The 25999-nt window shown below is 36.1% G+C and overlaps 1 protein-coding gene across 4 annotated transcripts in view; it reads right to left on the bottom strand.

Moving 5' to 3' along the window:
* PDE4D (phosphodiesterase 4D) overlaps positions 1-25999 on the bottom strand; it is a gene marked incomplete at its 5' end in the record, with an annotated part of 552125 nt that overhangs the window by 292579 nt on the left and 233547 nt on the right. Inside the window, one exon of one of the 4 annotated variants that reach the window (XM_082497094.1) lies at positions 9079-9599. The exons of the other annotated variants lie outside the window; for them this stretch is intronic. Coding sequence (XP_082353220.1) covers positions 9079-9125 — 47 coding nt within the window. Of the gene's footprint in view, positions 1-9078; positions 9600-25999 lie in introns of those variants that run through there. 4 annotated transcript variants of the gene reach the window in all.

Below are 25999 nucleotides of genomic sequence, written 5' to 3'. Positions count from 1 at the left end.
CAGGAAAATAAAAGGTATTTGTTGATTGGTAACCTTCATGAAATCCTCATTTCAAGTTCTCTGTGTTAAAGTACAGTCAGGAAAACTTCTGTCTCACAACATTAGAGACAACCAGCAAGAAATGTGGAAGGGCTGAAAGTACATAAAAAAATATATGGATGTAGACCTGAGTACATCTTGGCCTGTACATGAAAATATGCATTTCTGTATAACACTAACCAAGAATTCAAGGAATTTATCTCCCACTTTTCTCCTAGGTATAAATTTCTCCATACTTCAATACTCTAAGTACAAGTGGGGAAAAGAATTATTTTTATTTCACCATGCCTATTTGGTTTATGACCTGTTTGGAAACTAGCATCATTTTTGTTGCCTATTATGACAGCTGCTTTGTTTTATTTGGAGAATGGTAGAAGGTAAGACACTACAAAGACGACACGATGGGATGCCAGGATGAAAAAAAGTGTCATATAGTAGGACATATACAGGAGCCAAATATAATGCAAGAAAATTAAATAGTTTGCCTAATCTGCAATGTCTGTAAAGATTCAGACCCACTATTTAGAAATTAAAATATTGAGGAAAGGCAAAACATGAGAGCTTAATAGTGGTTATAGGCCATGTTTGTCAAGCAGTTATGACATGAGAACTGTTGCATGAAATGATACTTTATAAAGGGCAGGAAAGGTTGGAGTGATTTTTCAGGAAGGTGGTTGGGAACTTCTGGATCTTCCATGAGTTGAAAAACATTGGATAAAATACCTCAATCTGAGTTTAAGAATTAAATAAAGTATCTGAAGTTGGAAGTCTAAATTATTATTTAGATGCCTAAATATAAAAAAGACCTGAAGAATGGAAGGAATCAAATGCAAAGCTAAATATATTATATATTACTATATAATAGGTTCTCACACCGGCATCTTTTTAGTAACTAATGCTGCTGTCAGAAGATAGCATGTGATGTACATTGTTATTTCACAAGATAATAAATCCAGCCTATTAAAATTTCTTTTTTTTTTCTGTCCTTAATGTGTACATTTTAGTTTAGTTCAGCATTGATTTCCATAGGTTTCTGAATGTATCTAGATACTAAATGTGACAGGATACTTGTTCCTCTGTCTGAAGTTCTGAGAGTAGGTATGGATGACAAGCCTCACTCCTTTTTCAATTATTACACCTACTCATTAAAGATGAATTATCCAAAAAAGCAATACTGGAAGATGACGTTCTTAAATCCACAGACCACAAAAACAAAATTTCACAAATGGTCTAAGATGCATAAAAATCTTAGACTTGTATGCATTTAGATGATTTTTAATTGGTCAATATTTGGTCGATATAATTAACAACTAAAATTCAGATTCATTGAACCAAACTTCTCCCTTAAAATAGCAGTCAAAAACACAGTTAACCTGCTATTTTTAATATGTCTCGAATATTTAGTTGTAAACTAAATGAAAATAACACTGTAATTAATTGTTTGATAACTAAAATCTATTCACTTCAGTGAAGACATTCCAAGGCCTACCAAGAACAGAGTTGGATACAAATTCAAACGAAACCAACTTTTGAAACATTTCTTCCCTAGTATCCACACACAATTACTGGGGTATATGAGCCTCTGTGCTTGCTGCTTTTACTGTGACCACAAAGGCAATTTCACCTTGAAGGTCTTGTCCAGTTCCGAATCTGCAAGGTACATTACAAATGAGCTGTATTTTTTTCCATTTCAAAAAACGTTAAACTCTGAAAACTTTAAATTGCTTGTGAATAACAAAGGACATATCGACATCACCAGAAAACAAATCACTCTTAAAAAACTGATGGGTTGAGAACTCGTTCTTTCAAATTTGTTCCAATAAATTTGTAAAGAAAAATAAATCCAACCATAACATGGAATAAGACTCATTAAAAAAATGCAATATAAAATGTTATGACACAAAATGGAGTCTCTTTTTTCTTAAAATGTTCTAAAGATCTACGATTAGTCAACTAGGCATAGAACTGATGTTAGAATTTCACCAAATAACTGTTAAATCAAGCCGAATAACTTGTGAAGGACACACAAACTTTCTGTTAGAGTTACATCCATATAATAAACACGGGTAACTGATTTAATACTTAGCTACTGACAGTGTTAAAAATGTCTTTATTTCAGATCAAATATCAAAGACCATTTGTTAGTGGCTGAAATGACGAATTTGATAAGCGCTATACAAAAATCCTGAAATCAGGAGCTGCATTTCAGTGCAGCTGTAAAGAGTTAAAGGCATCTATTCTCATCTCAGTAAGAATTATCTATTCTCCTGAAGGGGACAAGCTGTCATCTGTCATATCAAAGTAACCCAATTAAAATAAGACAATATGAAATAATAAAATCTAAAGCAATTGCTTATGACAATTGAAAATATGAAGCCATGCTACTTTAGAAAATAAATTTAAACCTTCCGCATTTTTTTTGTAAAATTACTGAATAAAGTCATTCTGAGAAATTAAAGGTTGTGATATAAGAAGACTAGAGATCCTCCTTTTAAGAGATTAACTAACCTAACTAAAACAAAAAGAAACAGTTCCCTTCAGATAACTGAATTTGAGACTCAATATACATAGTTTCACTGTAGCTTTCCAGTGGTGGAATATCTTTAATATTCAGGCAATTGTTTTAATCAGTTCTCAACAGAAAGAAGGTTACTGCAGAAATAAGGCAAAATACTCATTTTCATACAGTTTTTCCATACTGATCTTTAAAATTAGTAATAAATTCTCATGGTAATCTAGGAATATCAACTTAGCCAGTTTTAAAAGTAGAGAAATAAACACCTCTTCCTTCTGTTAATATTTTTATATGCTTATAATATAAATGGTTCAGACACGTAAAAATAGTTACGAGTTTCCGAAGCAAAACTGTTCATTCCTTTTACAGATGTTGTGCTTGGTTCTGTGCACTCCTTTGAAACTTTTCATTTTGTGCGCTTCATTTTGCTAATTTGAGTGAGTCACACAAGGAAAATTATTCTGTTTATTAACAGCTACTAACCAGTAGCTTGTACTGGAAATAGTCTTGTATTTTTTAATGGTTAAATAAAAATTATCTTAAATCATTCTGCTATTATCAAAGAGTTAATCCAGTCATAAAAAAATATCAAGCACCATATAGTCAGTTAATTTTTCAGCAGACAATACAGAATTAATATTAGCATAAAAATTATTATTTAGTATAATATACAAGTGAAACCTAACTATTTCTACTTTAATGAGATGAAACTATAATAAGTGTAAATTGTATTTGTTTACAAACCTTCTTAATTTTTTTAACTGTCAGCTTTCAACATTTTTAGTGGTTCCTCTCTCCCTTCCCTCTACTCTTTCCCTGCCCACAAATATTATGTTGAAAATATCAAACAAAATAGTAAATCTTCATGTGCAGACCTGGAAAATTCTTTGGTTGTCTCTAAATGCCAAATATCTGGATTTCAAGTAAACCTACTAATTTACTAGGATATTTAACACTATCATTTCTTTTCCCAGTAGGAGCCAAATTCCCATCCTGAAGTGAAGCCGGCTGTGAACGAAGGACCTTACCCACTTAACTCAGGCCTGAAGGTTTAGAAACAATGTAAGTATCCACAAATCTACTTCCAAAATACTTCATAAATTAAACAGCATAACTAATAAGTAATAATTTATGAATATGTTTAATGTAATAATAATTTATTTTTTCTTCATTATTAAACTATTGTTTAAGAGGTGGAAGTGTAGGGTAATTTTTGCTGAGTCAAAGTGCAGGTATGGATTAACTCTTCCCAGAAAGAAGGCGGCTCTCTGTAAGCAGCTAAGAGTGAAGAGACTGTAGAGGAATTGCATGAACACTCAACGGGTGTTTTACGAGCAAAACAAGCTTCAACTTAATTTCTACTATTGTGACTTAAATTTCCAGGAAGATATAAATTGGGTTTATATCCAGAGACAGCAAGTCTTTCTGCAAGTTTGTGAGAAATAACTTGACTCTAACTTAGCCCGAAAATGACAGGTTAAAAGATGTACTGTAGTTCCAATGAGACAAAGTATTTCAAAGTGTTTTCAGTCCAGATTAACAAAACAGGTAGTCCATCCAAAGGACAGAGGTATGAATCAATATCTTCATTTACAAATCATACGCTGAGGACAGAAGAGCAAAAGGCAGGCCTTGGCAAGAGTCCACATTTCAAAGATACAGAAGTTTAGTTTGAATCAGTCGCAGTAATATAAAGATTAGTGTATTAGTGATGTGAAAATGCAGGTTAAATGATCTCATTATTCTGGATCAATAGATTAAAGTCCCAACAGGATACCCATCTGTCTCGGACACCCAAAGCAAGTAACTACAGTTTACATTAGCTCACATGGTCAAAGTATCTTGCCTGCACAGAAATTTTGCATGCAAAAGTGCCATAACTATCGTGTGGAAGACTAGAGAGCACTTCAGTGGTAATTTACATATACAGAAATATATAGTAGAAATATTTTCATCTCTTCCCTGATATTCAGCATGCTGAATGCTGGTTAGGTGGCATCGGGCAGATGTTAGAAATACATAGGAAAAGGCAATAGATACCTTAAAATTGTATCACCAGGATCTTACTACATCTTACTACACTCATCCTAACTTAAGCAATAAAATTCAACAATACCTGAAGGAAAGTAACACCTGTCACTGAGCATAAGAAAACAGGAACTGAGGTGACCTTTCATACTTAGCAGTACTGTGAAAATCTACTGCACCCAGAGGACAGAACAAAATTCTTTGGTCTTAAAAAGATTTCTTCTTAGTTTAAGAAATCTTTTTTTTTTACCAAATTCAGGTTCAAATCCAGACTTCCAAAGGCAGAACTGAATATTCCTCTACAGTTTTTATGTCAATGACTTAAGTATGAAATATCTAAAAACTAGTTAAATACTGTGCTGAAAAGCAGTTCAGAAAGAAGCTTTTTTTCTTCCAGCACTATAAAATACACAAAATTTTCTAGAACGAGCAGATAAGTACATATCAGCATGAAACATTTCATCCTGGTTTGGGTTAGGAGAGAAGAGTTATGCCATGAGAATAGCGTAGCACTGGTCAGACTCAGTTCCCCGTGATACCTTAGTGAGCTGAGGTGACTCATCATCTCCTAAGACGATAACAAAAAGTTTAAGTGCATTAGCACCGAGATCTTCATTTTCCATCAGGTTTCTTCACAGTTACATATTGTTCTACTCTCACAAAATGGAAGAACCTGCATAACAATAGAAAGCCAAACCATCTTTGGCTGGCTGAAAACCATGTGGGGTTCTACAAATAAACAATTTAGGATCATTATTTTAGAATATTGGCAAAAACAGAAGACAGAAGCTTATTAACAATTGCATTCATTCAGGGATATACTAAGGTGCTTTTCAAAAACCTAGTTAGTAATCAAATTAATCTGAAGCCAAGGTTGGCACATATAACTATGCATCCACATCATTTTGTGTTAGATGAAGCATATAAAACACTACTGGTCAAATCAAGTAAATAAAGTGAGGTTAAAAAGGAATGAAGGAAGCATTGTTTTTCTTTACTCACTGCCTTGGTAACCAAATTAAATTTCATTCAATCTTAATAGGCAAAAAACGTTGGCAGAAAAAGATGGACAGTCATAGGTTACGTTTTTGATTCTGAAAAGTTAGGGTATTCACCTGTAGATTAATTTCAGATCTTCACCAATTCAAAGACATATATTCTTGAACACAGGTTTTTCACTTCTGTTATTCCTATGGTAAAGCTAAAAGCCATGTGCAATATTTGTTTACTCAATTAGGCAAGCCAAAATTGAATACCATGTTTATCTTTATTTGGTTTGGCATCAAAAAGGCAGATAAAATGTAATGGAAAGGAAATCTAGGTTATATAATTCAGCAGTAAATGTTTCCAAAATTGTTTTCAGTGTGAATGGCAGTAAGCTGCATATTGTTAATACATAATTTATGTTGTATAGTGTGCAATGTGATAAGTAGTTATAAAATCCTACTCTTCCTTCTACTGTCATCATCAATGTTTCTCGCTATTGCTAGCACTGACTTTATCCTCACCTGGGACGTCACTTGCTCCAACCACTGCACCTCTTTAATCACATGTATTTGCTTCTCTACAATCCAAACCGTTTGACACAGCCTCAGACAAAATACCTCTTTTATGTCTACTACAATCTCAGTTTTATATGCCCTTTAGAGTCCATTCAGATTATAGCTACCCTTATCTGTCTGATATAATTGTGTTCCCATCCATACTGCCTGGGAATATACATATTTTATAGCTGCTTTTTGCCAGCAGTCAGTTCTCAGGGCCATCCCTTTTTGGCTATTCTTTCCCTAAACCCACGTAGAGGACAAAACACGAAAAACACATCCACCACCTTAACTGGTTACACACCATCAAAATCCTGGACATTTGAAATAATATATTATATTTCAGGCGGCTTCATTTTCCCCTCCTCCCTCTCCCCCCAACTCCTCCTCACCATATTCCATGTGAGACAAGCAGGAACTAGCACATGAAGGCATAGTGTATGTCTCTAAGGTACAGAAAATACCTTAAAAAAGCAACAACTCTAAGTCACAGAAAATTATTAGTCCTACTTCTGAAATACTTGGTTCTGTATACATATAAAGGTCACAAATATTACCATGTATATGATGCTGGCCACAAAACACCTTGAAGGTGTTGCATCAGCATTGGGGAAACATTACTAAAGATCGTCAACTAATATTTGTGTTAAACAAACACAAAACTCATTGGGTCCTATGAAAGATGTCCTTTCCTTTATCTTCATTATCATCCTTTAATGGACACCTGAAAGTAGCACAAGGGGAGCTTATATACATATAAGAAGACTTTTCTTTATGCCAATTCCTATTCACAATAGAAATGGTTGGCATACCTTATAGGCAATGCATGGATTTGTGAAGTTTCAGACCTAAAAGAGAAGGTCTGACTGGCAACTTAAAACCCTGGCACCCATAAATGCTCCTTACAGACCTACTGTAGCATGAATAAGCAAATTTGCCAATTCTCTGAGAGTTGAGGCGATCAACAGTGCGCTAAATAACATTTCCATTCTAAATTAAGGGCTATGATTCCGTAAGCACAAATGCAGGCATGGTATAGTTTGCGTTCAGTTAAAATAGTAAACGACGAGCGTATCATTATGCTCCTGTATCTTCCCAGCAAACACTTGTGCCAGTCTCTCCTGGCCAGCGGGTTCGCGTTCTGTGGCCGCAGCAAGGGGCTGGCAAGGAGTACACAGGGAAACCGGGTAACTGCCTTGCAGAGAAGGCACATAAAAAGCAGTTGGTTTGTTCCAAACCCCTTTCAGCAGACGTCAGGGTTCATGTTTGAAAGCCACTTAGTCAGAAAGATGAGCCCTGCGGGTAAAAGCACAGAATCACAGAATTCTATGATTCTATGAAAAACGTGCTTCAGATAATTTCTCCAAGTTATTAAAAACAGAAGTAGGCCAAATTCTTAGGAGACAATGGAAACGGTCTCCCCGTTAGGTGTGGACTGCAGTACCCTCTCCAGCAGACTTTGCTAAACTGCCAAAACAGAAAGATGAAATCCATTCCAGATCACAGTATTCACGTTTTCGGTGATCCGAAGTTGGCTCCGAAAGGATTTTCCGCAGGCTAAAATGGTCTTAAGGAAAGGTGCAATAAAACCTAATTAAAATACCCCAAAAGATGCGTTCAAACGAGACCCTGCCCTACTAATCGTTTATTATAATTCAGGCGCTGGCCGCACCGGGGCTGGCAGCGCCTCGGCAACCCCCACCCCCTCCGGCCCCGCCCCGCAGTGACGTAGTGCCGTCGGCTGCCGCCATTGGCTCCGCGCGGAGCAGGCGGCGCCCCCGACAGCTGACAGCCGGCTGACGCCAGCGCGGGTGCTGCCAGGCGGCGGGGGGGTGGGCTGCGCTGCGCACCGGCCTTCCCACGGGCAACTTCGGAATGCCCTAAAAATAATAAATTAAAAAAATAAAAATAATAATAAAAAAAAAAACAACCAACAAACAAAAGACCCCCCAAACCCCCCGTGGCTTTAGGAACTTTGCTAACACACCTCCCCGGGAAAAGCCTTTCCTAGTGGTCCCGGCACATCAGTTACGCGCAGGGGCTAACGAACGTGACGGGCAAATCCATCAAACACACACACACCCTGATGCCAATCCCTCCACTTGAATGCAATTTTATTTATTTATTTTTAAAATGAGCTTCCATAATACGTTTGCTTCTCATATTTTGAGAGACTCAATATTTACCCAAAGAGCAAAAGTTTTCTGGGGAAGTATTTTTGCCTTAGCTAATAACATTCACTAGGCACTAATCAAGACATTAATTCCAGCACCAGTAGCAAGACATGACGCAACAACCACTGGCAGCATTTTAAGCACGTTAACTGCACTACATTGCAAAGAAAGTTGCGGAGAAAGATTTTTCAGTGAGCAAGAACTACAGATGCCTGTGGTTCAAAGAGGAAACAGATGTTTTAATGATGATAAAGGGATTTTAATACTGTAGGATTGTTTTCCAAACAGCGACACTTGAGAACCTACCATACAAATGCATTTATTAAAGATTAGGGAATTATCATATGAATGAGTATTTTTTTTTCCTGTTTTCAGGTCACTTGAATGTATATAAATAAATAAGTTCCAGGGCAAACAACACAATATCATAGGGGGAAAACACATCTTCATCATTTCCTTCAAGTCAGGCTAAGAAATGGGAAGAAGTGTTCCTTTGATACAGGAAGAAAATACGTCTCCCTGCTCAAAGGCTTTTAGCATGTAAGAAAACACGACCATAACAATACAATTTTTATGACCTGCCTTTTTTATAAAGGTGAAGGCCAGACTCATATGACTTCATCACTACTATCTTTGTAAGATTTTGATTTTTCTCATAGCCCAGTTAGTCGTCATTTGGCATTAATGTAGGGGAAAACATAGCATCTGCTAGTTGCCACAGTATTTTGCAAACAAGCATTTTGAGTTTAACAATCTGTAATGTGTATTGATTACTCACCATATCCATGAATGCCTCCTAAAGGGGAAATTATTCACATGCATCATGTTCACAGATCTTCCAGCATTAGTGTTTTCCTTGTCAAACAGATTTATCTGTTATGGTATTCATAGATGAATTCCAGAACAACTGCATGAGCAGTTAACAGCAGGGATTATTGCAAGAATTACTGTAATCCACAAAAATAAAAATTCCCATGATCTGAAGAAAGACTTCTCACAAGGTTTTCTAGGTACACGTCCATCCATTTATGCATCACTTGCTACTTAAAAAACATTACACTAATCAGTGTACAGAAACTGTTATGACAATGCCAACAGTTTGCCTTGATAAAAATCCAAGTGCTTTGACTGTGAATTAAAGCATCTTCATATGCAGCATTTCGGACAGTTGGAAAAGGTTAGTCAAAACATAGTTTCTTGTCATCCGTGCGAAATCAGTGGTTAGGGGGAGATGGGCAACTTCAGATTGCTTTGCCATGTTCAGAAATGAATATTGCTTTTTCTTCTTTCTTAGACACATATTCATCAGTGATCACTTTAATGCAGCTTTCCTTTCTTACAAGCCCAGGGAACAGGATGATGTTTAACAGCCATGTACAACAAACCCAAACTTCTTTCTGAATTTGATGCTGTGGGTTTATTTCTTCAACTATGAAAGAAGGAAATACGCTTTTTCTGCTCCATAGGACAGGACTGCAGTTAGATACCATCATGAGATACGATCATATCATGACCAAATTCATTTTTGCTGTCTATCCCCATAATAAGGCTGCCTGCTCCCTTTAAGTAAAATGACTAAGCTATCGACACTGCACAACCTAGTTCTATTTTGATGTTATACCGTATATAAAACCACGTGCATCAATTTGTAGGTTGCAAAATGAAAGCCAAGCTTTAAGTCCGGTGTTACCTAAGCATTCTTTCTCTGCTGTCCTTTTCCCCCAGTTGAGCTCCCAGACAGTAGTTATCACTCCTGGCGCTCTGGTAAATATCCTCGGGAAGATTCTTCAGCCCCAGCTAAAGAGACGGCGTATATTTTCCAGCAACGCCGGCAACAGGCTCTTGCTTCCTTTTTTTTTTTTTTCCCCCTGCCAAGAATTTCCAACCTACCCCTCGAGGTCGCTCGTATCCCGGCCCGGCAGCAGCTCCGGACACTTGCGGACTCGGTGGCACTTAGTCTGCAGCAGCAGCAGCAGCAGGAGCAGGAGGAGCAGGAGGAGCAGGAGGAGCAGGAGCAGGAGGCGCAGGAGGAGCAGCAGCAGCAGCAGCAGCAGCAGCAGCAGGCTGGGCTCGGCTGCGGTGAGGGCTCAGCCCGGCGGAGGCTGCGCTGCCGTCAAGGGGGCCCTCTAGGTGGGTTCTCCTGACACAGCACATCCTGCCCGCCCTCTCCCACCGGCCGGTGGAGGGGAAGGACGGGCCATATGGGGGAAGAACGCAGCCGGGCTGCCTTCCTTACGGCAACCTATCACTGCTCCCGGGTGGCTGAAAGCAAAGGAAATTTTGCACACCAGTGCAAAATCTGTAGGAAAAGATACAGGTAGGAAACAAGAGTTCGCTGTGTTGATCTCTACAGAGATTTAAAAATTTCTAGACAAGCTTTTATACTTCAGAGTGCCCAGGCCACGTACAGTTTACTTGCCATTCTTTTACAATGGTTTACACTGCACTAAGACTTTTTAAACTTCCAATGACCCCTTGCCCTTTTGGACAGGAAATCCTGCACTATGGAGGCCAGCTGCAACTTTGATGGCATTAAAACATGTGATAAGGCTGTGTATTTGATTAGGGTGTGTGTGGAGTTGGGAGTAACATGATAAGATACCGCACTGCACATTTTTATATATCCTATTTCCTTAAGCTCAGTTCTGTTGCTGTCACAGCTTTATTCTACAATACCCCTAATTAGCCCTACTACAGTTGATGTCATTCTGGAGGAAGAATAAAATATTGAACTACGTGAATGTCACAATGTGTTGACAGTGAAATAGCATTTATTTTAATTCACTAATAAAAAGGGAACCTATACTGCTGCACATATTTGTATATTGCTGTACTTGAACACTTGGAGCACCAAAATACAACAGATTCCAAAATTTAAAGGGGCTCTGGCATCATTTGTGTCCTACTACTCTATGCAGAAGGTTGACTTTTCTTTTTTCATTTAAATACAACCATGACAGAAAGCAGACACTGAGTTACAAATAGTGGGAGTGAAAATTAACCTTTTATCCCTAAGAAGTTACAAGCCAAAGTATATAATCATGTTCAATAAAGATAAATATTCAGTATAACTTTTAAAAAGACCAGGTAAGCTATTATAACTGTTATGATATGTTCATGCTTTATGTAAACAGCACTGCTTCCCCCCTCCCACCCCTTGCCAATTATTTTGGGAATTTATACCAGAGACATTTGAAAAGAATAAAAACAAAACTGTGAAAACTGCAAGGTTTTGTGATTAATCTGAATATGAAAAAAACATTACATCTAACTAACCCAGTTGTCTATTGCTTTCTCTAGGCTGGATCCACTTATTATGAAATATTAACAACACCAAATGCTACGCAAATCTGCACCATCATTATTATTTCATATTGCACTTACCTAACTGCATACTTGCCCGATCATCCATGGGTACTGACATTTTCAACAATAGGTTTACTTAATGTCTTGTACTGTCTTAAGAAAGAGCCTCTCAACATTGATCTTGCACCTAACACATCTGAAATCCGCGAATGAGCCTATTCTGTATCTATATACCAATTCTATCTGGTTTTCTGTAGCGTTAAGTTCAGCACAAAGCATAGCACCCATTGACTCAACTAATTTCATTCAGAAGCAGAGTTGCAGAAGGAGAGTGGGCGTATGTAAAGTTACTATATAGCATTACAAACCAGTTAAAGAACTCGCCAACAAAGCGGAATACACAATATATGGGCTTTCCAGAGCAGGGATAAATTAAAGCCAGAGACTTTAACCAGTAAAGAATTTTTGTTAAATTTCCAGTATAGGCCAACTTCTGAAATTCTTCCACTTCAAGCCCATAATAGTTTGCTAATCAGTTCACCTTGAAAAAACAACAAACATGCAACAGCTAAAAAAATTTAGTGATACTAACTTTAGTGGCATCATTTTTTTTGACCGGATAAGCATTTTGGTAAGTCAGTTCCAGCTCAGGTTCAACCAAGTTCTTTGAAAAAGGAATTTAAGCACAATTTCAGTTCAAGAAAAAAAAAAAAAAGGCAATTCAATGCAGATTTTTTTTTTTTTTTTGATTCCTTAGTTCTGCTACCAGGACAGTGCTCTGACCATTAGAATTTAGGCTATGGGAAGGTCTAGTGCATCTTCCCAGTTCGTGCAGAATCTAGGCTAGATGTAAAGAAGGAGGGAGAAGGACGGAGACACAAACAAGAGTCTGCAAGTGATAATGGTTCTTCCCTGAGATGGAGGAGTCCCACATTCCAGTCCTTTCTACAAGGTCTCCTTGAGAATTTTCCGCTAAAATTAATCAGGTAATGGATGAAGTATGTTTGTAGCAGGAACCAGATCATTGGAAGCACTTCTCACTTCCACATAAATAGTCACATTGGACTATAGAGTGAGTATCTATCCTCTTTCTCTCTTTTATTGGTCTTGGGAATCTTGCATTTCTTACTGCCCAATGAAACAACTAAACAGGGAGGAGTGAAAAGTATGTCTTATAAACTTTGGTTTTATTCATCCTATTATCAGTGCAAAATTGCGAACACCTTTCCATTCTGTTCTTTGGAGGTAGGAGAACCAAAGAGAGGATGATTTGCCTCTCCATTTCTTAATTTCCAAATAGTCTTTCTCCCACAGCACTCAGCTTTTCAATTACAAGCGATATCAGAATATTCACTTAAGAATTGACTAAGGTCTGTGTCTGTCAAACTGAAGTCCTACAGAGTATTCTCTTTGCAATGAGTATTCAACTAGATCACATTGCTCAGAGCCCTGTCCAACCCAACCTTGAATGTTTCCAGGGATGGGGCATCTACCAGCTCTCTGGGAAACCTATGCCAGTGTTTCACCACCCTCAGCGTAAAGAATTTCTTCCTTATACCTAGTCTGAATCTATCCTCTTTTAGTTGGAAGCCATTATCCCTCATTCTGTCACAATAGGCCTTGCTAAATGGTGATAGTACTAAGAGAAGTAAGGACTACTGTTCTACCAGTGCCAGATTTTTAATATAACAAAACCAATTAAAATATATAATACAATGTCATGGTTGGGGTGTGTATGTCACCAAATCAGAACATAGAAACCATACAGGTCATGAGAAACAAACTGCACCAGGGGCATACAGAACTACCATTTGTATGCTAAAGATGAGTACAAATTTTCTGAAGGGATCTGTTTAACTTCCTAAATCTTTTGATTTTTACAAAAAGGTGGGAAAACCATCATTGAATCAAGTATTTTGGTGACAACACAATAATGTACAGGGCAAAACAAGTATCTAGGAAGGTAAAGCTAATGCTTAAAGAAATGCTGAAAAGCCAGCTCTTAATAACAGTACATAGAATTTCATTAGTGTTACTGCTAAACAGTAATAATGACCAATAGTAGCTTTTTCAAGACAATATGCAAGGTGAGCTAGTGACTTCAACCAGTAGATTCTGGGCAAGTATCAACACAAAAAACTTTATCAAACTTGGTAATTCTATAAAAAGTCTCAAAATGCCCTCCAAGCAATGAATGGTTGTGGAGCCTGAAATATGCTACCAGTGACAGGGAGGGTTCATTGAGATCAAGCCTGAGGTATGTGATACAGGCTAATGCAAGAAACACGTTGCTAACATAAATATTGTGCAGGCAAGTAATTTCGGCCTGCAGGAAGAAGGTTGAAGTTAAAACTCTTTTAAATGAAATAACCAATGCAAAATATGGCATTTTTGCATGCATTTTTTTAAAACTAGTAAAGAAATTACACAAAATGGAAAGAACTGAATAAAAATTAATAGTCATTTAAATGTTAATATTGATTCATCTACAATATTATGAAAATACAATGTATGGATGTGACAATTCCCCATACTCGGGGTTCATTTCTGTATTTTGAGTGTTAGAATCCCTTTATTGTTTATAAATTCTCTATAAAACCACATAAATTTAAAAAAAATCAACTTGATTAATGAAGCAGTAAGAAATGCATCCTACTGCATACAGCTAAAGAAAATCATCCAAGTGGTAGGTCTTTAGTCATACAACTGTTTAGGTTCACAGAAGTTATCTTCAATAATAATAGCATAGAAAGTAAAGACATGAATTAGTCCCATCAGAATCCTCAACAGAGTGAGCAGATAAGCCCGATAAGCTCCTTACCACATTTTAGACTGCTTTACTCACAGACAGGTGTTATATGAGTGTATGTCAAGCCAAATAACTTAGCTTTTTGTCCTGTCTGCTTCCTCTACCGTCACCCTGCATGGAAATTTGCTCACTATCGGACCCCATTCTGGGGTAAGTAAACTATTCCTTCAGAGAAGGCTTTAGAAGCACTTTGCTACAAGCAGTCCAGATAACAGTAGGTTTATTTGTCTCTATTCTCCCTATACAGTCTCGTTGCATCCCTACAGGCCTTCCACCCTCAGACATCTTCATGACAAATCATAAGGCAAGCAAGATGCATTTTGGTGTCATGCTATAGAAACACCATTCCAGTGGGCTCCAACAGAGCTTCACATGATTTCAGACACTTTGAACTGAAAAAATGGCAGGGAAAATTGCTTCTCTGTACCCAGAGAAGGTCTAAATGAGTGCTATGCAGTGTGGATATAACCCCCTCCACATAACTTGCCCTCAGGGTTTCAGAGCTTACAGCCGTGATTATTGAAATGAATACTAAAAGAGAAAACTTCAAAAAACATATAGGTCACTTCTGAATGACAATCATGAATTAGATAATATTGCTAAGAGCTTGTGGCTATCCCTTAAGAAGAAAAAGACCTTATTTATCAAGTGTATTTTTGTTCAGAATATGATGTGCTCAACTCCAAACATTCTCTGTCCACGCCCCACTCATTTTTGAAGTCCAAAGAATCCTCAGGTCAAGAACTTTGAAAAATTAATATTTTATGTGTCTTCTATTAACTTCTTAGCTTGTCCTGTCTCTTTCTTTTCCCCTTTCAATTAGAGCCAGAGATGGTTTCAGGTAATCTCATTCTAAAATGTAAGATCTGCTCAGCTGTATCAAAAAATAATTATTGTTCCTCATCTCACTTGGTAAACGTCAGTTCTTGCTGTACTTCTACCGGGCCATTTATTTCTTACAATTGACATAAAAAGATCCTTAAAGTCAGAGATTTAAACTGGAGTGGGTGGAGTGGTGTGGAAAATCTTAGGGAGATTAGACTACCTGTTTGTCTCATTTGAAGAGACCTGCTCTCCTTGATACTACTGATTGGTGGTGCCTGAAGAAAAATATCTTTCCTGCATAGCAACATATCTCCCTAGATTAGGCAGCACTGGTTATGCGCACAGACTCATCTCTTCCCTATTGCATACCGTAAGAAATGTATGCATAAACAGAAATTTTACATGTATGCAAAAGAAAAGTAAATAGAAACTGGAGATCATTGTTTTCTCTTTTCCCATTTGACCCCTTTCCCTGCCCACCTACAGACCCACAAATCTCCTTTTTCTTAAGAAAAAGAGGAAGGAGAAAAGCAACCAGTCTGGTTTGCTGACAGAATAGAGATTTAAGATACTAAAATGGAGATTAGTTTAAGCTCATATTTATCATGTCATTTTGCCTCCTATGTCCTAGCTACCTTATTTATGGTCAGAGGCAGAGCTTGAGCATTCTGTAAGGAGTCATGTTATTCAAGTCATTGCTACAGAATATGTGACTGACACTGCATTAGCAGTTTGGATGTATACCTGCTGTAAAACAGGAAGTGATTTCTGGTAACCACAAATTCTAAAATTTTACATCTGTGAAATATTAGGTGCAACTCAAATTCCCAGAAACAGTTTGGCAGAAGTTGTATAAGAAAACCAATGGTCTGTTTTCACAACTGTAAAACTGAGACATGGAGAAAACGATGACAGTTTTTTATTTATACAGTGCTAACAAACTGAAGACAGATCAAATACACTTCCAGTGAATAGTCATGACCTATTCTATAATATGGAGAACATTGTGTATTATTTTTAGTCATACTCTATTTCAAATAGAATAGAGTTCAGAGTATTGATTCTTATTGATTCTAGGTAGAATGAAATTTTACTCTTTCATACTTGGAAAAAAAAAAAACAGAAATTCAATTTAGTCCAGTAAATATTAGTAACTGTAGTTATACTTTATAACTGTATATTCATTCTGGAAGAAGAAGCTTAAAGTGAAACAAAGCATATGATTTAAAATAATTCTATTTATGTAAGTAGTTTGTCTTCAATTTAATAAGTGAGGCTAAACCAGGGATTATTTATTTCGCGGACAAACTTATCTGATAAAAATGGTTCCTATTTTCAGTTCTTTTTTCCCAAACCTGGGTAGACTAAGAATGTTGTGAAGATAGCATGTGAGCCTGCAAGTTGGAGTTAACAGAACAGTGCTTGCTAGCAGCTCATACTTAGGTTAATTGGGAAAAAGTATTGACTTTTGGAAAGACTTCTCTTTCCTTTACAAGATGATGTTGACACATCAATATTCAAAAGTAGCTGAGAATCTTACATGAGAAAGCATAGACCTTTCAGAAACTGAAGAATATCAACATGAAAGGGCATAAGGATTCACTAAGAAAAACTTTTTTTTTTTTTAATCACAAAGTATGCCTTTACTATGCACACTGGAAACTCAGCTATACTCTGTTCACATCAGCTTTACCATCTCCCCAGCCACATGTGTGGGGTTTTACCATGCATCAAAAAGTCCCCACCTTTTTCCCCACCTACATCTGATAATGTTTGCATTTCACTTGCTACTAATTTGCATATTAGCCTAGTGAAGATGGCTTCTTTCTGTATTGCCAAACATATGTATTCTGAACACAACTATATTTTCTAATGAATGAAAACTACCTGAATTGAACAATGCAGAAATTATTTACAAAAGGAAATGGAGCAAAAGGACTCTTCATTGACAATTCTTATGGAATCTTAGACATACCTTTATTGGATGGGAAAGGGGCAGAATGGGACACATGAGGGACGATGCTCTGAGACATTTTTTCCTGAAATGTCATTTCTCCTAACCTATCTTTTTTTCCTTTCAAGTACACTTTTCTGGTGTCCTCAAATACACACTTCAGTCAACTAAATTTCAGTCTATGATTTATAATATGGTTTAGAACATTTAAATTATCTGCTTAAGCATCTCCTAAAACCTTCATAAAGCTTTGAGTTGTAGATCACCCTATCAGAATCATTAATAACCAGATTTCTGTTTTGTCTGGAATTGTTTTCTCATGGAAAATATTTCTTGTTACTTTTGAGATGGGAATAGACATACTGCAATTTTTTTTGCTTTAAGAAAATAGAATAAGAGGAAATTTAGACTATTTTCTGTGTGAGGATTCTTGAAACTTCTCCAGACGCTTAAAGATTCTCCTTAAAGAATTTTGCAATACCATATTTTCATATTAAACAATCTAGATCCTCCAGCTTTCTGTCAAATTTGAACCTTTGATACAGCTTTTCTGAGAAAAAAACCTGAACCACATTAATATAATTTCTTTCTGAAATCAGGATATTAAGTTAGGTATTTGAGAGGTAATGTACACTAAAGAATGAAAACCTTTTTTATTTGCACTGGTTTGCCTTGATTTTGTTGGTTTTAATTTTATTTATGAGTAAAAAAAATCCGTCTGTTTGTAACTTAGTCATCAATAAATGTATTATGTCAAAACCTTCAGGGCCTGCAAAATCAAATCATTTCAATATTGAGATTATGTCATAAAAAGGGTTAGCAATTACGAAAGTAATATAAGTAGTGTTGAGTCACTGAACCTGTCTTTCCCTTGTGGTCAGCCTATCCTCATTGGCATCAACAGACTTTCTGTTTTCTTTCATAGTTTCAAAGTTTCAGGACTTAAAACTTCTAAGCATTGCATTCCCTCCTAATGAACTACTCCAAGATCCTGTTATCTGAATGTTCTCTGCAATGATAGTTTCCTAGCACTGAGGCATAGGAAAGTGTTCCTAGTGCACTCCTACAGCGTACTGTTCTTAAGAAAACCATGAATAAAAATAACAAGTGAAAATCTAGAACTCTAGTAGCATTTTACTTGGGAAATAATACCTACCTTCTGACAGTCCTTTGTTCTTTTCTCTTACTAGCTGCTTACCCAACTTAGGATTCTTTTACTGATAACCTTGTTTTCCATGTTAAATAGTCATTTCGCAAGTGACATTATAACAAAGGTCATCTACATGAGTCCACCTACTACTTTGTCTGGAAAATAATATTTAGATTGGCGAAAGAAACTTAATTTAGTAATCACATATGATTTTATCTCATTTTCTATTTGTCTTGATGTCTAGTAATTCTGGTCTTCAAAACATTTTTTTATTATTTTTTATTTAAAGAAAAAAGCAGTAGTACTTGTCTAGATCACTTCCAGTCTCTTTAAATACAAGTAACACATTTACTATTATATTATTCCTGATTTTATAATCTCATTAGCAATCCCTTCTACAAGACTGAGATTTCCTGTACCAGTTCTTTCAAAGATCTTGAACAAAGATCACCCAGTCCCCACAGCCTAAGAGCATTAATGCCTGAGGTTTGCTTCCATATCAATTGCAACAATTTAGATTTACATGCCTTTGTTCCTATTATCTATCATGCCTGTCCTGATGCTTAAAATCACTTTCCTAGTTAACACTAAAACAAAGGAAGGTACTCCTCCATTTTCTGTAATTTCAAAACCAACCCTACAGCACAAGTCTGTCCTGCTTCTTCTCTTTCTTTTCATTGCTTTTACAATTTATGCACCTTTTGTTTTCTGTTGGTTCATTGAGTATTTGATAAAGAAACCAACCAGATTTATCTTGTCAGACTATCCAATCCTTACCATAGTTAATAGATTTTTTTTTGCAATGCAAAAATTGGAAGTTTAAGTTTCTCATAATACCATAATTCATGGTAGTATTTTTTTTAATAAAGTTGGGATGTTTCTAACCAAATCCAAGCACTCTTGCAGAAAAGTCCCTTCTACCATGTAGCATTCACCCAAAGGAATTCTTTTGCATCTATGCAACACATTTCTTTTCATTTCCAGAACTATTTTTTTCAATTCATAGAACTGTAATTCCCCTCCTTCTACCAGAGGATCTGTAGATCCTATAGAGCTAATTTCTGCAAACTGACACTGAAGTTATTTTCTAATTACCTTTCACAGATGCCTTTAGGACCAGTCCATCAAGCCCCAGGAGTCTGCAGAGCACTATGATGCACATGCATAAACTGCACAATGCTGTCCTCCTACCTTTACATACGATGCCCCATCCCTGGAAGTGTTCAAGGCCAGGCTGGATGGGGCTTTGAGTGACCTGGTCTAGTGGGAGGTGTCCCTGCCCATGGGAGGGGGGGTGGAACTGGATGATCTTTAAGGTCCCTTCTGACCTAAACCATTCTATGAGTCTATGATCCTATGTTCTTATGAATAATATTTTATTATTTGGTAGAATAGGAATTACCATGGCAATCACCTTTTGTACACAAATACTTTTTTTTCTTATTTTTTTTTCAGATATGCACAAAATGTGAATGTGTAATTGTATATCCCTGTCTGGCAATTTCTAGCATTAAGTAAGCAACACATTGTATTCTAACAACAATACATGTATTTGTAACTTGGATTAGAGTACAGGAACTAAACCCAGTCATTAAAAAGACACTGCAGCCAGTGCCTGCTTCTTAAGTAAAAAGTAGCTAAGAATTAACCCCTGAACTTCTCTTTTTCTCAGAATTTAAGGAAACCACATAATTTAAATTGCACAGTGCCCAACTGAAAGCTAATTCAGGTTCCTGTTCTGTCTCCCAAAGCTGCAGCCGGTAGGAAAAAACACAGACCTTTTATAGCATTAAGAGACTCCTACGGTCCCATGAATAGTATACAGATGTTGCTCTAATATATAATGTTGGATGAAAATTTTGTTGTTTGTGCAGACGTAGCTGGAATGTGTATAAACAAGTATTCAGTGATAAGTACGTAGTATTTTATAGCAACATAGAACCACAGACGCTTGGGGTAACTACGAAACATAAAAGAGACAAGATCTTTATCTCAAATAGTTTAGAGTACTAAAGCACGTAGAAAACAGTGAGAAATTATTATTCATTACATAGAGAAATGGACTAAAATGTTCTTAACAGCAGCAGAGAATAATAAGCTGATTACAAAGTACTTAATGAGATTTGTTAAAGGAATATGGGCCAATATTCCCTGTATACAAAGCCGTTCTTGGTTTCCTTTTAATTTATTACTTAGAGGAGTACAACAAAGAGCAAATATGTGACAATCTATGTAGCAAACCTCTCTGGTTTGCACACTGAAGTACAAATTCTCATGAGTTTATAGCAGCTTTTTCTAAATACTGGAGTTCAAATCCTACTGCATTCACGTCACTGAAAATGCTGAGTAACTCAATGCCGTCCGTGATGTTAACCACTACCAATGTGATTGTGAACAAACTGAGAAGTCCGGGGAAGCCTCACTGATTATTTCCTCAAATATATATAATGCAAGAAATTGAAGTCTTCTCCCACAACTTATCTCAGACTGTGAAAAGTATAACGCTTAGAAACTGAAGAATCAACTTTTATGAAGCACACAAAACATAAAATTATGCCTTTTTTCTTATATGCACCCAATATTTTTGAAGAAAACACTCCTACATTGGTTATCTCTGAGACAGGCAACAATTTAGCTGCTTTAGACAGCTCTACTACAGACTGGTCTCCTGTCAGGCTACTGAAATATTCTTCAGATGATTCCCTCCATTTGGCAAATTAGTTAAACAAGGTGAGACGGTGAAACAGAACGGGACTCATACACTTTAAGTTAGACATACATTTGATGTCTTTGCAGGATCAGTTGAATCTATTCCTAGTTCCCCATTATTCCTGGAGACTGATAGCAAGGTGTTGCACTTTAATGTATACTTACATGCTAAATATCTAGTCAGGGAAAGTGAGAACTTATTTACTTTACAGCTTTATTAAAATATTCCTGCAAACCTAAGTCAACCTGTGACATTAAAACCAAACAAATTAGATCTTTTCCTGTTACTTGATTATTGACAACAGGACCATGTAACTGGTACAAAGGCAGGCAACTACAGGTCCACTTAGAAGATAAGGCCTCCAGAGTCAAACCCTGATCACTAACTACTAACACTTAGGAAATCTGGGAAGATGTCATGACGTAATTTGGTCTTACTTTGTTTTGCCAGCATAACCCATGAGAAACACAAAACCTTTTTATCGCTACTGAAAACGAAGGCAGCACCATTTGAAGCAGAAGACACTTACTTGGCATGCTGTCCCTGGGCCACAGTGACTGCGCTGCTCTTGCTATTTAACCAGAACTACATATATTAAAATAGACTATTTGCAATGCCTCAGCAATAACTATGAAGTGCAACGTAGACAAAATCTAAGAGAGCTTATTAAGATTGTTCAAGAAAAGGGATAAATTTGGAAGTTATTTTCCCCCTAAATGTTCATTTTACAGATTTCTTCTTTTAAATAAAGTTACTAGAATACTGTTAATTCCTGATAGTCTGATAAGTAGCCTTAGTTCCTCTAGTTTTAAAAGCTCTTTCTTGTGTCTGCCTTCATATGAAATTCTCCAACAGAGTTGCATATGGGATAAATTAGCTAAAACGAAGGAGAGAGTATGCTTCCAAAGTCTGTTTTGCTGACGTTCCCTATTTTCAAAATTGTGCAGGTAATTTTTGGTAATTAAATGAAAGGAAAATATTTGTCTTATAAATCCCAAATATTTTTTCCTTAGAAAAACGTGTATTTCCTGGAGTCTTCTGAGAAGATTCTGTTTTTTTCATTCTATGGCTTGAAAGTTTTTGTGTTTGAAGAAACATAACAGATGTTTATTAGTAATCATAGGCCACACACTGATTTTTTGATTAAATGACATTGTCCTTAAAGGAGGACAGCAGCCTGGATACGTTTACATTCTCAAATATTCTCCTTCAGTTAATGTAGATAACTGGGGAGAGAACCATCTCACTGCTCCCTACAGAATGATTGTACAGCTAGATACATAATTTCTTACTGCCCTCATGATTTGCATTTTAAAATAATGAAACAGTGCTCTGTGTCCAAAGTATTTCTTGTGTGGATTAGGTGGATAACGCATTGTGGAAATGATCTTTAGCACCTTAAATATAAGGCAGAAGTATAATAAATATGACTTATAGCTTCCTATTACAATACTATGCTAAAATTGAAAAGCTACTGGATGACTTCTTCACAAAATACTGTTTTAGTTTGCCAACTAAATAAACCTGATATCAAAAGGCTGTATATCATTACAAATAGAGCCTGGTGCCAGCATCTGACTACCTTGTATCTTCTGACAATGACTCATATTAGGGTATTTTTTTGTGGGTATTAACTTTAAACTTGTTCCAATACTGGACTAAAAAGAAAACTGTTGTCGGACCATTTTCTACTATTTATTGTTATACTTTACTGCCACTTCATCCAGAAGACTCCCACTCTCTAGAAAATATTCTGTTGAGGAAAAGATGCATGAATTTCTTGCTAATGAAATGATTCATCTTTCATTTTACGCAGGTCAACCAAAACCCTTCTGTATTATTTTACTGATCTTTGTTAGGAGGAACAGAAGTTTACAACTTACAAGAAGGCTCAGAAAATTTTGAGTTTTCTCAAGTGATGTTGGGTTGCAGAAAGATAGGGAAAAACAGTTCTAAAGACTCATTTAAATCAATGTTTAAACTCTAAAAGGTAAAACTTTAACTAGTAGACACTTGTAGATTTTTTGTTATTGTTTGATCTTTTTAAAAAAACTGTATGATTATAAATTGTATGATCTTTTAAAAAAACTAATCAGATTTTTAGAAAAATAATACAAGCTCTGATTTTCCAAGGGAAAAATTCAAGGGCAAAACAATGTTTTTCAAAAGTAGGAGAATAACAGAATTGTCTAAATTAAGATTTGAACATCTGAATTTGTCCTCTACAGGGCTGGGGATACAGCAGCTCCACTGAATGAATAGGAATTTGGAAAGCTGAACACTTGAAAAATCAGGCAGTTTCTGACGTTTTCTTTCATATCACATACAGGTTTTTTTCTGTACTTTGCATTTTCCATCACAGCTAGCTCTAACATTGCCATTTCCTTTAGCTCATGAGAGATCATTAACAGGTTAAAGAAGGAAAACTCAACCATAGTATGAACAAAACCAACACTGTTGTTTTCTGTATTCTGTATATCTACTCATAGTTTTGACTAATACACGCTATGCTTTTAACACTGAAACCCAGATTATTTTTTTTTTTTTCAACTGGGACAATGCTAGATTAAATTAGTGCAGAAGTCATACCCGTCCTGGTTTGAGATAAAACAGAACCAATGTTGTTCATTCGGTGGCCAGTCCAGCCTAAACCCTGACAATACCCAACATAAAATTTTAGCTGCTACTTAAAGAAGGAGGTGGCTGTTGTACATTACAAGTATGGGTAATGGCCCATTTGGGCAGAAACCATGACATCTATATGGAAGGGAATGCTGTCTAAAGCCAAGATCACCTGCTCCTTGTCTCTGTCTAGTGCTTAGAAATAGTATGCAGAAACGGATATGAAACTCCCAGTTCTATTATTTGAGCAGTAAGTACCTCTTTTTGCTCATCCTTTAGAGAACTGAAAACCAAACCTAGTTTTATTTTATTTCTCACACAGAACAAAATTTGAAAAATGCTGAAAACGTCTGTAGATATAGAAGCAATAAAGTTCACAGGAAATTTTCAAACATATTTTGCAATAACTATTGTAGCAGTAACTGTTTACAATAACTTAATCAATTTATAGCATAAACGTATAGCATAAAATTCACAGTTTTTCACAGCTGGCAAGAAGTAAATTTACTTTCATTAGCTGAAGAAGAAAAGTTCTAAACTGAGAGGAGGTGTACTGTAATCGACATAAATAAAGTTATTACATGCAAAAGTATTTTTACTTCAACATCAGTAGACCCAAATGGAATTTTTGATGTTAAAACAAGTAACACAAAATCTTGGCATGTAGGTATTCTATAATTAATTCAGGATGTTTAAAATTTTAACTTGCAGCCACTACTGCAGCTCATCTTCAAAGCATGTTTCAGAAAATTTTACATAAATTTATTAAAAGTTAACAGGCAGAAATTGAAGTGCATTGAAGCATTGTGTCATAATGCTTTCACTGGTTGAACTATTCTTATGCATTCTATTCTGAAATGTTTCATAGGCTTATGAATATCTTCTGAATCTCTTAGTTACACTGTTTTTCATTCAGTCTTTATCTATTTCTCTATGTTAATGTTTCAACAGTACACAGATGTCTTCTACACATAAAGAAATATTATACTCCATAATGAACCATTAATAAAGGCTTTTACAAAAAATTATGCTTAAACTCTATCAAAAGGATGACCAGAAGGTTTTCAATTTCTTTGTGCGGCACAAAGAAATCACTCCTGGAGAAAATATTTTCAACCTTAGTTAGATCTACCTTACAAGATTTTGCAAAGATAATTATTCTTTAAGAAGTGCTGTAAAGACGTAAAGCTCACCATGAATGCCCAATATAGTTAACATAGTTTAAGCATTAAAGCAATGGTGTATGTAGTACTGTTCAATAATAAATACCTTTGTGACACTTAGATATGAGTTTGAGGGCCAATTGCAATTAACCATTAGAATGTACTATTTTAAAACGATGACATATCTCCCTGGAAGATCATTTCATGACCCTTCATGAATTTTCTAATGAGGATATATGTAATATGAAAAACTGAACAAATGCTTAAAGAGGGTCTCACAAATAACTAAAGCCTTAATACGAAATCATCAAGATTTTCACATAAACATACATGGAAATATTTATAGAAAAAATTTTAAAATTACTTAAGTATTTCTTAACAGAGCTGAAGACTGAACAGAATGGCAAGTCTGTATTTTCAAAAAGTAGTCATGGAACTGGGGTCTCACGTGAATACACAAGGGAGTTCCTATGACAGGTAGGGGTTTCTATTACTCATGCAGTTGATACTACACACCTCAAATCAGTTTCAGGTTGAAGACTCATTTGATAAAATTTCTTTAAATAAGTTTGGAGAGGATAGTTTTATGGAAAAAAACTTCTTCATCCGCTCTAAATTTAGTGTGATGTTTTAAATGTTATTTACTATTACACTGGCCCAGATGAAGTACTTAAACAGGCCCTCCTTTTTATAACAATGAAAAAGCAGCTGTCTTTACTGTATAAGGGATAATGGAGGTTGCACTGCAAACCCATACATTTAGTTTCAAACCTTTTTCTGCAACTACATTCAGGATTTGGTTTTTAAGCACTAAAATATACACATTTCTTAAACAAGGTGTTTCTAGGCACCTTCTTGTATTGGATCAATTTAATTGTTAAGATGTCAAGTTTTAAAGGTTGCCAAGGTTGTAACTGAAGAGTACAACAGTGGAAAACTTTGACAAGTGATAAAGAACAACACCCCTAAAATGTCTGGATGTAGACAATAATCACAGAGTCACATGACCGGTGGAGTTAATCATAATTCCCATTAACAGTCTCATCAAAATACAGGCATAATATGACAAGGGTCTCATGCCTTCAGATCAGAGTGTGAGGCCTGAGGTTCATTCTAATACTGACATTTTATGTGACCCAAAGGCAAAGAAAATTACTGTT

This window comes from Vanellus vanellus (assembly GCF_965231255.1).
Source record: "Vanellus vanellus genome assembly, chromosome: Z".
Taxonomy (NCBI): domain Eukaryota; kingdom Metazoa; phylum Chordata; class Aves; order Charadriiformes; family Charadriidae; genus Vanellus; species Vanellus vanellus.
Note: the sequence above shows the minus strand (reverse complement) of the source record. Positions and strands in the feature narration are given on the sequence as shown.